General features: G+C 37.0%; 1 protein-coding gene across 7 annotated transcripts in view; it reads left to right on the plus strand.

Annotated features, from left to right (window-relative positions):
• Positions 1-17492, plus strand: part of ZNF385B (zinc finger protein 385B) — a 346769-nt gene that overhangs the window by 234353 nt on the left and 94924 nt on the right. Inside the window, exon 1 of one of the 7 annotated variants that reach the window (XM_070422654.1) lies at positions 16775-16875. The exons of the other annotated variants lie outside the window; for them this stretch is intronic. Coding sequence (XP_070278755.1) covers positions 16794-16875 — 82 coding nt within the window. The 5' untranslated portion in view covers positions 16775-16793. Of the gene's footprint in view, positions 1-16774; positions 16876-17492 lie in introns of those variants that run through there. 7 annotated transcript variants of the gene reach the window in all.

Genomic DNA, 17492 nt, shown 5'->3' on the forward strand with positions numbered 1-17492 from the left:
AGCTTGCCTAGGACATTCTTACATTCATGGGCCCCAAATGCAGGTTGTCCACCCCTCATGTGATCCATTAGAACACACTGCTGACAGCTGGACAGGACGCAGTTGGCCCTGGTATTTGGGTGACATTGGCGGCATGAAGGGTGAACATGATACTGGCGTATTAGTCGGCTTGGGCTGCCATAACAAAATGCCGTACACCAGTTCACTTAAACAAGCTACTTTTATTTCTCACAGTTCTGGAGACTGGGAGGTCCAAGATCAAGGTTCCCAACAATTCAATTTCCGGTAAAAATTCTTTCTGGTTTGCAGTTAGTTTTACCTTCTGTGTGTCCTTGCATGGCAGAGAAAGAACCCTCTGGTGTCTCTTCCCCTTCTTATAAAGGCATTGGCTCTATCAGATTAGCCCTCTCCACTTGTGATGGCATTGAACTGTCACCTCCTCATAGGCCCTACCTACAGTTACAGTCACATTGAGGGTTAGGGCTTCAAGATATGAATTTTGGGAGAATACAAATATTCACCCCATAATACTGATCTCCCTTGTATGTATCATGGTATCCCCAAAGGGTGGATGTTTGTCTAATACTTGCCCTGTGCCCTCCTGAGCAACCTGCCTAAAATTTCCTAGAGTAGAAGAAAAGATTGCTCCAGTGGCTTCCTAAAGTCTCTTTCTCTAATAAGATATTTGGGTTAATCTCATTGTTTGGCCCTACAAAATGCTTTCAGAGTTATAAAATGTTAACATATTACAATGTAATAAAATGATATTTGTAGAGCAGTGTACAGCTTTCTCACATTATGTCTTAAATTCTCATTGTAACTCTGTGAGAATGGTTAGGATGTTTGATGTGCTCGATTTTCTATATTGGATAATTGAAGTTTGGAGAAGTTCAGTGATTTTCCTAAGGTCTCAGGGCTAATAATTGACTGACACTGAGACTCCATTCCAGGCCTTCTAATTTCTAATCCACAGTAGACCAACTATAAACTGGAATTTGGCTCTGGAATCTCTGTTTGGTTTCAGTCCAAGTTCTGTCACTTATTAACAGTAAGTGGGCAAGTTACTTAACTCACTAAAATTTCTCAACCTTCTCTGTGACATGGAAATAATAGAGTCCACCTCATAGGGTTCTAATGAAAATTAAATTATATATGCATTTAAATCACTTAGCATAGCACCTGCTGCATAGAAAATTGCTCAAAATTTTTGGTTATTATTTTTAAGAACAGATCAAATCCTATTGCATTTAATTTAACTCTAAAACCAAATTTATACATTATACTGGACTTTAGGATAAAATATTATTCAAATATTGAAACTGTTGACTGATTTTTAAATATTTTACAAGTTATGTGTTAAAATTTATAATATGGATTTTACTGAGATATGAGCATTTTAAGTGTCATCTCAACCTCTGTCTCTGTGTGTGTATTTATTCTTGCTTGGTCAAGCAACAGATTAAAACACTAACTAGCAGGTATTTAAAACTCTTCAAGTTATAATTTAAGCAAACTGGTAGGATTTTTTTTTTTTTAGTTATCTGGCTTTGGTTTATGGTCACTTAGTATTCTTTAATGAGAAACATCGAGTTTGGAATTTTCATTTTATACCAGTAACTAATAACAGTCAACATATGCTAAGAATTGTGATCAAAGAAGCATTAAAGAAGCAAAGATTTAACTGCTTAAAATTGCTATACAGAAAAGTCAAATTATTTGTGATTGTTCTCCATATTATCCAGGGTTTAATCTTCATTGAAACACATATTTTTCTATTAGTGGGATTCTGCAAGCCTAAGATATGTCAACAATAATGACTGGGAGGTACTCTCCTAATGTGCCCAGATTTATCAGGCAATTTAATGTGTATGTCAGGGTAAGTTAAACACATACTTTAATTTCTTTTACACATCAGTCCTGATGTTCATATGGAATAGGTAATTAGAAAATTTTATGCATTTCTAGATTTAATGTGTGTGGGTTGGGTGGGTGTATGAGTAAGGGAATGTTCTTATTCAGATAATAGTTCTAATTTAAGTTTCATGCAAGAGGTCAAATAAACTTTCCTTAGGTAGAAGAAACTATACCAAACCAGGAATGAACACCCATTCGAGCAAAGTCTATTAGCAATGTGAATGAAATTACCTTTGATTTGTGATCAGCTGAACAAACAGTGGAGGGCCAGGCTTCAGGAACAGAGTCTAATGACTTTGCTGGGTAAAAGGACTGCTTCCCACTAGGTTTGTAGGTTAGTCAATTCTGAGTAATTTTGACTAGGAATGAATGATATTGATGATTTGAGTTCATCTTAAATAGTTCTCAGTATCTGGGGAGAGCATCTATGAGTACATAGATAAGTAAGTTGGATAGTAACATAAAATTACCTTCTTTCTATGCCTCATAGATGGTCTCAGAGTGACTGTACACCTATAGACAGATACCCACTACCACAGCCTCTGATGGTGTTGATTTGAGAAAGCAAGATAAATATACTTACTACATAGATTTGTTTTTGTGTATTATTGTCATAGTTTTAAGTTATGGTTTAACTTGTGGTATGCCTTCAGAAAGGAGTTACACATTACCCTGTATATAACTCACTCATTGCCCTTATCACATATTCTTATTTTGTTTTCCCTTCTAGCTTCTTGAGAGCAGAGAACATGTCTTACTCAGGATGAACACAGGGCCTGGCCCATACTAGATGCTTAATAAGTATCTCAATGAATGATAAATGGATTTAAACTTATGAATGGATATCTACAGTACTTAAATGTACAACATACGTAAATATAAACATGATATGAATAATTGATCTATGTGTATATGGATGCCAGCATACACATATCCCATATTTAGAGTACTGTGGTTAAGGAAAGTAAATAATATCTAAGGAGTCTAGACAATAATAATATGTTAATATGTAATGAAATAATGAGTAATTGCTGAAACAGGAAAAATAACTAAACATTAATTTCTTAAGGGGAAAATGCATATATGTCAGTTTAAAAACATTATGAGGGTTAACCCTACTAGTGTGGTTGGAGTGTGGCCCCATAAACTGAAAGGTCACTGGTTCAATTCCCAGTCAGGGCACATACTCAGGTTGTGGGTTCAATCCCCGTGATGTTTCACACTCACATCAATGTTTCTCTCTCTCTCTCTCTCTTTCTATCTCTATCTCTCTCTCCCTTTCCCCTTTTCCCTTCCTCTCTCTCTCTAAAATCAATAAAAGGATGTCCTGGGGTGAGGATTAAAAAAACAGCATTATGAGAGTTAAATATATAATCCCAAGAAAACTTATAGAAATTCAACACACGCACGTTTATTCATGACCAGCAGTTATTTGGGTGTTTTTATAAAAATATGGCAGACTGTCAGTACTAACCACAAAACAATTATTTTATTCGTTGTTTTCCTTACTGTGGACATAACTAGCATTCATCTTAGTAATTTACTAAAAATACTGAAAGATAATTATCCAAACTGTAGTCTTAAAAGCAATAATTGTTGTTTTTTCTAATATAAGAAGTTATACAACTTCCAAGGTTTTAATAAACCCTTAAATTAACCTAATTTTTCCCAAAATTGGTAATTATAAAAGAGCATAGGTTTGTTTGCCATATTTTCTACTACAAATATACTGACATATACAATGTTTCTATTTAAAGTAGACACCAGCTCTTATATTACAGTAATAGGTCTTACACATGAAAAGGAGTTATATTCATGTGCTTTTTGGCATATGTTATTAGAGAAAATTAAGTTTCACTGTGAATTTATGGATCTGATATACAATCAACTTTATATTATCTAATCAAATTAAAACTAGAAGTTCCTTAAAATGGAAAAAAAATTATTCCAAGATCTCATCTAAGGAGGTAGTTTTGTCTTACGCCCCACGATTCTTGGTCTTAACAAACAGCAGCCCTCAATTCAACCGGCCCTGGATAGCCAGTCTGCTGTCTCCCTGTTGTCCCTGTAGTGGTCTGCAGGTTTTGAGGAGAGACTTAGTTCTTTATTTATTTATTCGTGATTTCTTTAATTGATTAAGGTATTACATATGTGTCCTTATCTCTTCATTGCCCCCCGTTCATGCCCTCACCCTCCTTTGTCTTATGTCCATTGATTAGCTTATTTGCATGCATACAAGTTTTTTGGTAGATCTCTCCCCCTTACCCTCATCCTCCCCTGCCTTCCCTCTGAGGTTTGAGCATCTGATCGATGCTTCTCTGTCTCTGGATCTGTTTTTGTTCATCAGTTTATTTTGTTCATTATAATCCACAAATGAGTGAGATCATGTGATATTTATCTTTCTCTGACTGACTTATTTCACTTTGCATAATGCTCTCCAGCTCCACCCATGCTGTTGCAAATGGTAGGAGTTCCTTCCTTTTTATAGCAGTGTAGTATTCCATTGTGTAGATGTACCACAGTTTTCTAATCCACTCATCTGCTGATGGGCACTTAGGCTGTTTCCAAATCTTAGCTATTTTAAGTTGTGCTGCTATGAACATAGGGGTGCATATATCCTTTCTGATTCGTGTTTCTAGTTTCTTGGGATATATTCCTAGAAGTGGGATCACTGGGTCAAATGGGAGTTCCATTTTTAGTTTTTTGAGGAAATGCCATACTGTTCTCCACAGTGGCTGCACCAGTCTGCATTCCCACCAGGAGGGTTCTGTTTTCTCCACATCCTTGCCAGCACTTGTCATTTGTTGACTAGTTGATGATAGCCTTTCTGACAGGTGTGAGATGGCACCTCATTGTCGTTTTGATTTGCATCTCTCAGATGATTAGTGACTTTGAGCATGTTTTCATATGTCTCTTGGCCTTCCTTATGTCTTCTTTTGAAAAGTATCTATTTAGGTCTGTTGCACAATTTTTGATTGGGTTGTTTATCTTTCTTTTGTTAAGTTGTATGAGTTCCTTGTAAATGCGGGAGATTAAACCCTTATCAGAGATAACATTGGCAAATATGTTCTCCCATGCAGTGGGCTTTCTTGTTGTTTTGTCTATGGTTTCTTTTGCTGTGAAGAAGCTTTTTATTTTGATGTAGCCCCATTTGTTTATTTTCTCCTTGGTTTCCATTGCCCTAGGAGCTGTATCAGTAAATGGATTGGTAGAATCAACATAATTAAAATGTCCATACTACCCAAAGCAATCTATAGATTCAGTACACTCCCCATTAAAATACCAATGGCATATTTCACAGACCTAGAATGAACTCTCCAAAAATTCATCTGGAATAAAAAAAAAGACCCAGAATAGTGGCAGCAATCCTGACAAAGAAGAACAAAGCAGGAGGGATCTCAATACCAAATATCTAGCTGTATTACAAAGCCACTGTTCTCAAAACTGCCTGGTACTGGCACAAGAACAGACATATAGACCAATGGAATAGAATACAGAACCCAGAAATCGACCCAAACTACTATGCTCACTTAATATTTGACAAAGGAGGCAAGAGCATACAATGGAGTCAAGACAGTCTCTTCAATAAATGGTATTGGGAAAATTGGACAGATACATGCAAAAAAATGAAACTAGACCACCAACTTACACCACACACAAAAATAAACTCAAAATGGATAAAGGACTTAAATGTAAGACGGGAAACCATAAAAAATCTTAGAGGAATCCACAGGCAGCAAGATCTCAGATATATGCCAAAGCAATATCTTCACCGATACAGCTCCTAAGACTTAGTTCTTACTGCAGTAGCCTGATGGTATGGAGCTTCTTCTCCATGTCATAATTACCATTTGCAGGTAATGATTACTTTCTACTGCCTCAGTATATTTTCATATCCAGTTCTCTCCTGGATCCTTTATAACCCATAGAAGAATGCTTGAAGCCATCCATTAAGAGAGCTTTTCCTAATCCCCCAGTTCTAGCAAAAGGATCACCTTCATCACAACACAATTATTAATGCCGTGACCAGGAAGGCAAACATACTAATGTAGCAGAGACTACCGGAACATTGTTGATATGGGATTAGAGCTGCTACCCAAACAACTTCTACCTCCTGTCTTCTTCCAGAAATTATAATTCTCTGTAATATCAGCATCCCTTTACCACTGATTTTCTCTGAAATTATTATAGAATATATGAATCAGTATGTTGAGTTTGGCAGTTGTAAAATAAATATTTGTCTAGAATTATTGTGCACAAATGATTATATACACCCTACACACACAAATCACAGCACAATGTGGTAGGTCTGGTGATGGGAAATGTAGGTATTATAGGAACACAATAGAGGGATACTTCACATGTCTGGGCTGGTCAAAAAGAGATTTCCTCTATTAAAGAATGGATAGCAATAGGCAGATGAAAGTGGGGAGGAGAGTAAGGGTCAGTGGGAGAAAATCACAGAGGTGAGAAATAGCACAATGTACACAGGAAATTAGAGATAGATGTGTGTTGCTGATACAACGTTTGAGACAGGGATGGTGAGAAATGAAGTTCAGAGGATAGTTAGGGTTCTCTTTGTGGGAGGACCAAATAAGCCAAAATAGTGTAAATCACATGGTGAAAGCAAAGCTCATGGGCCTGAAAACCCTGTTGGCTTGTTTATGCCACGTTCCCAGTGCTGTATTGATCTGACAGATGGGTCCTGGACCTCAGCAGATATTTGTTGAATAAATGAAAAAAAAAAAAGGAAAGAAAGAAAGATTTTCAGCAGAATAGTCATGTGGTTCAATTCGATTTTTGATATATTGTTCTGGCAGCAGCCTGAAAGATGGATCTAAGGAAAATAAAAGTGGAAAATAAAAATAACAGCATTTCTATTTCTATTTCTCAATCTGGTTTTAACATTTATTGAGGGACGAAACAAACCCAAGAGAACAAAGGGCCATCCTTTATTTGACTATAAAGTTCAAAAAATGTTAAATTTAATTTGTATTCAGATGGTTAAAAGCATTGTTAAAATATATTAACATAATTAATATATTAATTCTTGTTCACTGAAGATTTATAGAAAGTACTGTGAACACTTTTCCTTTCTTACTCTTTGCCACTGGCTTTCTTCTTCCTCTAAATATATCTTCTATTATCTCAAGTAATTCCTTTAGGATAAGTAACTTCATTCCCTCACATTTCAGAGCAGTCTCTCAGTCCAAAGAAATTTGGTTCTAGACATGTTATGGAGCATCCACTTGGCAATGCCCAGCAGGTATGTGGATGTATAGGTCTGGGGCTTGGGCAGAAGCCAGGTCTCTGAGTTGCGGCCGATCATCCAGGGAGAGGGTGTGGAGGACCACCAGCAGGAAACCAGTGTTGAAACCTGAACATCCACATGCACAGAACTGGAGGAGAAAGAGCGAGCCTCAAAGAGACAGAGAAACTTGGCCAAAGAGGCCAGAGGAGAACCTAGAGAGATATATCTTAGAAGGCAGGACTAAAGAGAGTTCAAGAAGGAACAAGGGAGAGAGCATGTGAAGCAAAGAGCTCCTCAGGCAAAACCCACTTCTTTTTCATTAACCTGCCTCCTTAACTTGTCTCCCTCATAATCCTCCATCATTACCCAACTCTTCTGAACTAAAAGGGAAGATGGTAGGTAGTTGTTTCTGTACTTATAAATGTTAATTATTTGTGCCATGTGAAGAATATAATTTCCTCTGTGTGAAAGTGTACTTTAAATTAGTTTCTTGTAGCATCACTTTCATCTAGTTTATTTATAGGCTTTGTGGCTTTTAATGGTCTTTTCCTGTAAGTAGCTACAATTAATTTGACTATAACGGGAGTGTTTTGATAATCATTATTTTTGTGGCTACCCAGCAGATTTTATCATTGTTCACTAAGGGATATTTTTTAGTCCTCTGTGCTCCTTGTTCAGGATAAAGGCAAACTGCTTCCATGGACTTTGGACTTTGTTATTTGTACTATAAGAACTCCTAACAATTTTGAGAAGGATAAACAGAAAATTTCACTTTGTTGTATAGTGTTCTTGGTGAGGACAATGCTGCCTGTCTGATTCTTGGCAGTCCTGGTCCATATTTTATCAACAGAAAGGCACAGTTCAGTTTTCTTTTTTTAAAAAATATATTTTATTGATTTTTTACAGAGAGGAAGGGAGAGGGATAGAGAGTTAGAAACATCAATGAGATAGAAACATCGATCAGCTGCCTCCTGCACACTCCCTACTGAGTATGTGCCCGCAACCAAGGTACATGCCCTTGACTGGAATCGAACCTGGGACCCTTGAGTCCGCAGGCCGACACTCTATCCACTGAGCCAAACCGATTAGGGCCACAGTTCTGTTTTCCCATGAATATATTGTACTGTATATTTGCCCCACTATTAATGAACTGAAGATATAAGATTCAAACCCCCTAATCAAGGGTTAGGTAACACTTCTCTAAAAATACCCTCTTGCCAAAACCGGTTTGGCTCGGTGGATAGAGCGTCGGCCTGCGGACTGAAGGGTCCTGGGTTCGATTCCGGTCAAGGGCATGTACCTTGGTTGCAGGCACATCTCCAGTAGGAGGTGTGCAGGAGGCAGCTGGTCGATGTTTCTCTCTCATCGATGTTTCTAGCTCTCTATCCCTACCCCTTCCTCTCTGTAAAAAAATCAATAAAAATATATTTTAAAAAAATAAAAATAAAAATACCCTCTTTTTGTTAAATTATTTTGCCCATTTCTACTGGGGGACGTTATTGTAATCAATTTTAAAGGGCATTACAGTAAAGGAGTAATTTTTAAAAAATCATTCCTTTTGGTTCAGAAGAATATAGGTCTGTATAAAGATAAAATAGAATGAATCTAATAATAATGCTTTACTTGTTATCAAGTGAATGTCAGAGCTCATTATAAACCTCAATTTCTATGGCATTTTAGTGAGTTTGTTTTGACCATATTTCTTTTATTCACAAATAAACTGGGATATAAAGAAATTAAGAATTTTATCCAAAGTCACATAGGCATTATATGTGAGTAACCTTGGCATTGCTGATGCAACATGACTTTTTCCTATCAGATTGTTTAAAATTTTGATAGAGCCCTTGAAACCTTCTCATCTGTTTCTCTTTTTTCCTTACACAGTATTGATTTCTATTTTTTTTTAATTCAAAAATTCACACAGTACAATTGTAAAAAATTCAAAAGTACTTTTCCTAAATTTTTTTCACCTAAATTTTAGATTTTTTTTAAAAAGAATCAACTATAATACATATGATAATAGCTAGTGAATAATACCCACAATATTCATCAATATTGAGCAAAATGATACACTGTACTTTTGAAAAGTATGTTTTCAAGAACTGAATATATCCTTTAGGGTTTTGTTTGTTTGTGTTTTGTTTTGTTTTTGCTTTTTTTCTGGTAGCTGCTAACTTCACAAAAGCAGATGAAGTTTAATCTGACAAAATAAAAAATAAAAATCATATTATTTTTTTATGTGAAATTAAATTCTATTACTTAAAATTTTCATCCTGGTAATAGCACATGTGAAATTCTTGGAAGTTGAGAAAAGACTACACAACTGAGATATGTTGATAAGGATTCATTTCTGATATAGATGTCCTATAAAATGCATGTGTAAAGTTTGAGGAGATATGTTAGAGAGGAATATGAATTAGACACCATCTAACTTTCTTTACCTTGAAAGGATCAACATCTATTAGGTTAACATCAAATACTTGAGAGCAAAATCTTAATACATTGACTAAACCTGAATCTTTGCTGTAATATTTGAGACACCCAAAAATCAAATATAATTGTTGAAATTCAAACACATGGTCATTTATCAACCAGTCCTGGTAACTTTTATGATAGCTACATATTTTACACAAATGATTATCTTTTACAGTGGAATTATAAAGGAGCCTCATTCCGGGATTCCCTCTTTCATGGCTATTGTCTGTCCACCCTTCCTCCCTGTGGTAGAAAAGAAGCAGGACATAGTGGGAAGAGGAGTCTAGCACTAAGGCCCTGGACTCTCAGTCTCAGTGAGTGGTATTAAATGAAAACCCAAAGTCCTGACTTGCAGTGGTTAGGATGCAAGTCTCATCATGTCATGACCTTATTTAAAATCTGTTTTGACTCTTCACTACTTTTAGGTCATCTGAACACATTAACATGACTTATGAGACCTGCACTAGTCTGGTCTCTGTTTACTTTTTCAGGAACATTTCTCCAGAAACATGCTTCAGTCAGTACTGAAATTCTTGACCATGCTTGCTCTGGCTTCAGACCTTGCCTCAGATGTAGTTCCCTCTACTTAAAACAAACCTGAAACCAGCTCTTCTTGTTCTCTTACTTCATTCCCTTTTCTCTAGGTAAGTCATACTCTTAGGGTTTTCAGTTTGGACTTTACTTTTTTAAAGAAAAATCCTCACCTGAGGATATGTTTATATTGATTTGAGAGATAGAGAAAGAGGGTGAGAGAGAGCAAGAAAGGGAGAGAGAAAAACAACAATGTGAGAAAGAAACATAGATTGCTTGCTTGCCTATTTGTGCCCAAACTAAGGATGAAGCCTGCAACCTACTAGTACTAGGTATGTGTCCTGACCGGGAATGGAACCCACAAATTTTTGGTATACAGAGCGATACTTCAACCAACTAAGCCACCCGGCCAGGGCACACGTATATCTCTTAAGTTAAAAAGCATGCCGCTAAGTTGATAAATAAAGCATGTTATCCTCTTACATTGATACATACATAATCATAAAAAAAAAACACCAAAACACCAAGAAGGCCAGGTATTGTTTTAGAATTCCAGATATCACAAAATTCTGTGCCGGGATGTGGAATCAGTGTGGCTCCTATCCCACCCCTTCTTCTTCCCGCCCAGCTCAGTCCTGTACTACAGGAGTGTGGTCCCATGCCCCACTGCCAAACTCCAGCTACATTTCCTGAAAACAGCCATCCAGAGGCCACTCCCTGGCCCATGCAGGTGTTGTCAACCTTAGTGGGACAGATCTGGAAAAGAGACCTTTGCAGGCCGTCGAGGTGCTTCTGGGGCTATTAAGACATGGACACATGGAATCCTATTACCCAGAATGTGATCTAGAAGCTGGGGAGGGAGAGCATAGACTCCGTGTAGGTCTATTCCCTTGACCTGCAGACTGATAAGAAGCCTGGGTAGAGAGGGTTGTATCGAAGAGTGATAATGCAAGCAGGAGATGACCTAGATTTATTCTAGAACTTATACCCCAGTTATACTCTTAGTAAATACCTGTGAGGGTGTAGCATCAGCAAGGACTGTATAATATTGTATTGTGTTTTTTTTTAAATAAAACATTCAAATAAACCTTAAATGTTGTACATACATCTTTCCTAACTAACCTCTTAATTGTTTATACTTGAAGATCATGTGATCTCTGTTCTGTGGTATTCTGGGAAGCAGTTTAAACTAGTGCCTATAAGCACATTCTTTCAAGTTAAAACAGGGTTCTGAGTTGTTCGTTTAATGGCTGTGAAGCACTGGACAGAGTGCTTCATCTGCTGAGTAGATGTAATAAAATCTTCTTCTAGAGCTGTAGTGAAAGTACAGGAGGTTAAAGTCTTTAACAGGCTTAGCTCAAGTAAATGCTCACTAGATCACAGTGCTGTCTGTCATCATCATCATAATCGCTGTCATTATTTTTACAGCTGTTATTGTCTGTAACTATTGCATTGACCTTGGGCAAGTCATGTAACCTCTCAGAACCTCAATTTCTTCATCCATAAAATGAGGTCTTTGGAGCAGAGGATAACTAAGGTTCTGTCCACGTAAGAGCAGGGACTTTTTGGAGTTCCTTCTTTTTCAGTTTACATTAAACCTGAACTTGACCTCCAGGCTATGTTATAAATTTTTAGTAGAAGTTAGCCACTATCCCTCTGCTATCATGATGTGTTTTATTTTGGACAAGACTGATATTGAATCATCTGAATCTTTCGTAAAAACTGAAAAACTCGGGGTTACATCTGCAGTTTATAAAGCAAGTATTTGCTTTACAGGAAGATTCACTGTAGGTGTTCTTTATTCCCTGGCTCTTCTTGCACATTAAAAATCAAATTTGATTTACGGAAAGATATTCAGTTTGCATACAATTTTCAGAAACATATGCAGATATTTTTAATCTCTTTGTATCACAGAATCCTTTGAGAAATGATTACATCTGATTCCATTATCCCCCAAACGAGCATTTGTTTGGGGGCTTTGTTTTTGTTTAGGCTTTATGCCAGAAGCATTTAAATTAGGATCTTCGACCCCTTTTCTCAAACAATTGCATGCAGATATTTGCCAGCCTCATGTTGACAGCTAATCCTCCTCCTATCCGGTGTTTTCATGTCATCTCTTTGGAGCTGGGATGACTTGCAGGAGTGCTATGATGCTGTTGGGACACGGGGCAGGCAGAGAGCTCAGGAATGATGGATTTTCTTGACTGGATGTGATTCAAAAGTTTTGATCCCCTACGTGCTCCAACAAAAGTTTGGCTGACATCTCTATAAGAGAGTTGTCAGCTGAAGAGCAGAGAAGTGGCCTGTCAGACTCAGAATGTCCCATTTGCCAAGTCTCACATGAGAAAAGTGAAGACAGCCCCATGTGGAAAGAAGACCTGCTTTCTGAAAGATTTATTATATAAGGGTCATGTTGCACAACATGTGCTAGGTCCAGTAGACTCAACTCCTCCTTGATTCATTCATGTTTCATAAGAAATCTAATTCATCTCTTTAAAAAGGAAGCAGTAGGTGGGGTTAGAATAAATGAAGGACCTTCCATGAATGACAAACAACCTGAGTCTTACTAGCATTAGGCCTTGGTTCTATAAGCTGATATTGAACTTTTTTTCATAAATAGCCTGATGCAATATTATGAAGAAATCTCTAAGGTTTGCACACTTAAAGACTTTATGTATTAAGGGGATGTCTGAATCTCCATGTCCTAACCTGTCAGAATAGAACATTCTTGATGAGTTGGAAATAACACTTAGAAATCCATTTTTGGTTTCAAGTTATTTTAAGATATGCTATCTTATCATAGACTTCAGTGTGTCCTTGAAAATCATGCTGTTTACACAGGGATATTAAAGGCACAATGAGATTTGATGTAGATTTTCCTCATGATTTCCCACATGATATAGAACTGCTTCATGAAGTCACTTGCTGCTAAGCATCTCAGACCTTTATTTGGCAGTAATGAGAAAAACAACTACTTGAAAATGTTTGGAAGCAGAATATGCATATTTAGAAGTAGCTGAGATCTGATACGTAATTTTTTAAATATGCTACCTATGGTGCAAGAGATTCTCTACCAGTGTAAAGACAGTCCCTTCTCTGAGCAAGGGTGCATAGCATAGCGGTTAAAGTATGGCCTCTAGGACCAGACAACATGCCTTTGAATCAGCTCTGCCACTTACCTGTTTTGTGACCTTGAGCAAGATAATCTCTGTGTGTCCTGTTTCCTCATCTACAAAATGCAGAAAAGAGCAAGTTTCCCTTACTGTGTTAATTTGAAAACTGAGTACATTAATATATGCGTAAAGTGCTTAGAACAGTGTTGACATATAATAAATGTTATGTGTTAGCCATTGTTATACAGATGAGTAAAGATAACCAATAAAATCTACATTAGCATTAGAAGGTTCAAAAAATAAGTTAGTTTATCCTTAGTTTAGGATAAGGCTTCACACTGAGTATATTCTCATCTCTGTCTCGAGAAAGTTCTAACCTAACAAGGACAGCTGCCATTCCTTCTGCTCCCCTATATCAAGTGTGCATAGCAGTGGGTCCCGTAACATCTGTGGGCTGAGGATCCTCATGTACCTATAAATGGAAATGTGCACCAGGGATTTGGTAGGTTCAATAAACACCATGTTTCACACATACCCAATATACACTTGCCAAATGTATGTCAGCCCTCCTATGATAATGAAATACCTTTATTTTAAATGGTACCAACTGCACGACAGCATTGTATGTAATCAGTGAATACAAAGGGGTGGGGGAAGCAGTAATAACACATGAGGAGTTCTTCAAACCATTTAATCTTTAAAAAGTGTCTTCATACTTGAAAAGGCTGAGGAAGTATAGTTATTCATTCATTCATTTAAAGTAGATATTGAGAGCTACCATAGGCCTGGCTTTGTCAAGAAGCTGGGAATACAGCACCTGAAATATAGAAGATCCCTGTCATTGTGGAGGTTATGTTCTCCTCGCCCATATTACTTCTCTGTTTGTGCCCATAATCCACACTAAGTTTTATGTCTTAGTATTAGTCGCAAATTGTTTCAGATATCTTATTTTTGTTCTCCAAATAGATAATTACCTGCATAAGGACCAGGGATCCTTGTTTTCTGTTTACCATAATGTCGAGTACAGTACTGGGGGTCGGGGGAGAAAAGTAACAGTCTTTTTCACAGATAACTTCTTCTTTATGGACTTGCCTACTTTAAATAAGTACATTTGTAAAAATCTAAATAGCTTATTCTAGTGAGAGGAGACAGTGAACAATTGAACAAAACAAGATACTTTTAGAGACAGGTAAGTGGAGTAAATTAAACAGAGCAATGTAATAGAGGAAAGGCCTTGCCGAAGGCCTCAACTGAGCTGAGACAAAAATGAATTGGGGAAAGAGTTTCATGCTGAAGGAACAGCAAAAGCAAAAGCCTTGGCAAGAATGAATTTGACATGGTTGGGAAAGATAATGGAAGCTTAGATGTTGGCGGGGGATGGGAGACAAGGGGAGCATGATGGATAGAAAGTGAGGCTCTGGAAGTAACAGGGACTTAATCATGTGTTAACTGTTGGCCATGGTAAGATTTTTTTCAAAGTGCAGTGTGAAACCATTAGGCACTGAAGTAACTTGATAAGATTTGTATTTTTAAACTGCTTGGCTGTTGTGTGGAGAACCAAGTGTAGGGGCATATAAGTGCTCCCAGAAAGACCTGTTGAGAGCCGTTAGCTGTTAGATGTTGCTGGCTTAGACTAAAATGTGGCAAAGACATGGAGAGAAGCAGAAAGACGTGGAATATATATTGGAGGTAGAGACAATAGGACTTTCTAATCGTCTGGATGTAGGTGGTAAGCAAAAGGAGGAACCAAGGAATCACATATTTTATGGCCTCTGTCAAGTCCTGCCTTCCCAGTGAAACTGTCTCCAGCCATTCTAACCCACTGTTGTCTCTCCTTTTGATGCAGCCATTGTTTTTTTAGTTCACAGTATGTACAAGGCACAGTTCTAAGTGCTTATGATACATTAATGAACGAAGATCCTTGCTTTCATGGAGGTTATGTTCTCCTTGCCCATATTACTTCTCTATCTGTGCCCATACTAGGTTTTCTGTCTTAGTATTAGTCACAAATGGTTTCCGATATCTTATTTTTATTCTCCAAAGAGATAGTTACCTTCATAAGGACCAGGAATCCCTGTTTTGTGTTTGCCATAATGTTGAGTACAGTGCTGGAGGTTGGGGGCAAAGGTAACAGCCTTTTTTCACAGATAACTTCTTCTTTACGGGCTTGCCTACTTTACATAAGTACATTTGTGAAATTCTAAACCTGCAATTCAGATCATTGCAAAGGCAATCATTTTTCCATTAAAAAATAATTATTTACTCACTCAAGAGTTACTTTAAAACAACAGACTTCCCTAATGAATGTAATTAAAAGTTTATTAACAGGTCATTATGTATTTGTCAGGGGATATGGGTAAAGGAACTGAAGTTAGAGTATCAGTCATCATAGTCAATTTAAAATTATCCAGAATGCAGACAAAGGAGCTGAAATTTAGAATTGTAAGTAAAAAGAAAACAAGTTCTGATTTCTAAAAATTTAAACAGATAGACAATTTCATAGAGGGCTTTTATTTTCTAAATTTACAACTTGTAAATGACAATTTAAATTCATTTTTTAACCAGATCACATTCATCCTAACAATGAAAAGTAATCATTGGAATACACAAGAAAATTGGCTCCTGGTTATGGCTTTTGGAGTATGTCTTAAAGTACATTGAAGAATTGAAAAGTCATGCTTTTATGCTTTGCTAAGAAGATGGAACATCTTCACAAACATTGATAGGATATTGATTCCTTTTCCAGACCCCATGTAATGTCAGCATTGAGGTGCTATTGCTAGTGTAATGTTCTATCTGATACACCTCTCCTGTGGTTTAATTAAGCTTCTAAGAACTGTTCCAGTAATCCAATGACCATTTATGATTTTGTTTTTATGGAAAATACTACTGAGTTCTAGAATGCTAACTTTAACCCCAAGGTTAGGAACATACCCCATTTATAAGGGCTCTTATTAAACTTGTTTATTTAATTCTCATAAACCATTCACTCTTTGAAGACCATCATATTATTAATGGAAAAGAAAACTTTTAATCAGGTAGTATGCAGCGGCACAGTTCTTATAATAAGAGTGTACATGTTGTTCCCTTTACCTCATTCGTCTCTCAACACATTCATTAAGTGTTTACTCTGAGTAAGGCACTAGGCAAACAGCAATAAATCAAGTCTGATCTCTAACCCAGAGGAGCTTAACCATTTGTACACCATAAGCGTCTATAGACGCAAGCTGTAGACCTTTTTCAATTAAATTCAAAATACTGTGGCAGTTAACTGGTTAAAGCTTCTTGGGGGTGGGGAGTTAGAGACACATACCCAAATAGAATGTCCTAAGTACCATAAATTAAATGCATTGTGGGGTCAGAGGAGAACAAGATACTTCTGATGGAAATGGGAAGACTTCCTGGGAGAGATGACATTTAAAGTGCCACTTGAAAATGGAGAGAATTTGAAAGGGGACAGAAAGGAAGGGCATCCTGGGAAGCATGCACAAAGTGATAGAATTAAGAAAATGTGTATGTGCAAGAACCTGCCAGTGCTTCATACAGTGAACAGGTCTGCAAGGCACTACCTAAGGATCCCAAGACAGAAAAGTAAGATTTGGTCCTTGTCTTTAAGGGATAATTCAGTTTAGCATGTTTTAGAAAGTGTGAGCGAGAAAATAGTTTTCAGTTAAGTTTGAGGAGGGTGATAGTGAAATAAGGTGTCAGAAGTGTAGTCTATGGTGATGGCTTTGGCGATAGTGATAGCAATATTTATTATTTTCTAAATCTTTCAATGTTCTCTGCATTTTAGTTAGAATTTGAATGTATTCATTCCTTCAGGTCTCCTTGTTAGATATGGTTACTTTTTCATTCCTACCTGTCAGCTGAGAAAACTGGGGCTTAACAAGTCAATTCATTTAATGTTGTCCAGATGGTAAGAGTGGAGTGGGGATCTGAACAGGTGTATTGGATTTCAGAATCTATATGTCACTAAGGGAAGTCATCGGAGAATTTGAGTAGGAAAATGATTGAGTCAAGCTATTTTTATTAAGAATTCATTTGACTACAGGGGGGAATACAGTGATTAAAGGATTATGCTAGTGAACAGCTAATGAAAACCTAAATAAAGGAAATGGTAATGGGTATGAAAAGGGGAAGGAGGTGAATGATGTCATAAAGATAACTAACTTGATTCAGGGACAAGGAAGAGAGAGAAATCAAATACA

Source organism: Myotis yumanensis, unplaced genomic scaffold, assembly GCF_028538775.1.
Source record: "Myotis yumanensis isolate MYYU_CA2020_CCGP unplaced genomic scaffold, mMyoYum1.0.hap1 SCAF_8, whole genome shotgun sequence".
NCBI lineage: Eukaryota > Metazoa > Chordata > Mammalia > Chiroptera > Vespertilionidae > Myotis > Myotis yumanensis.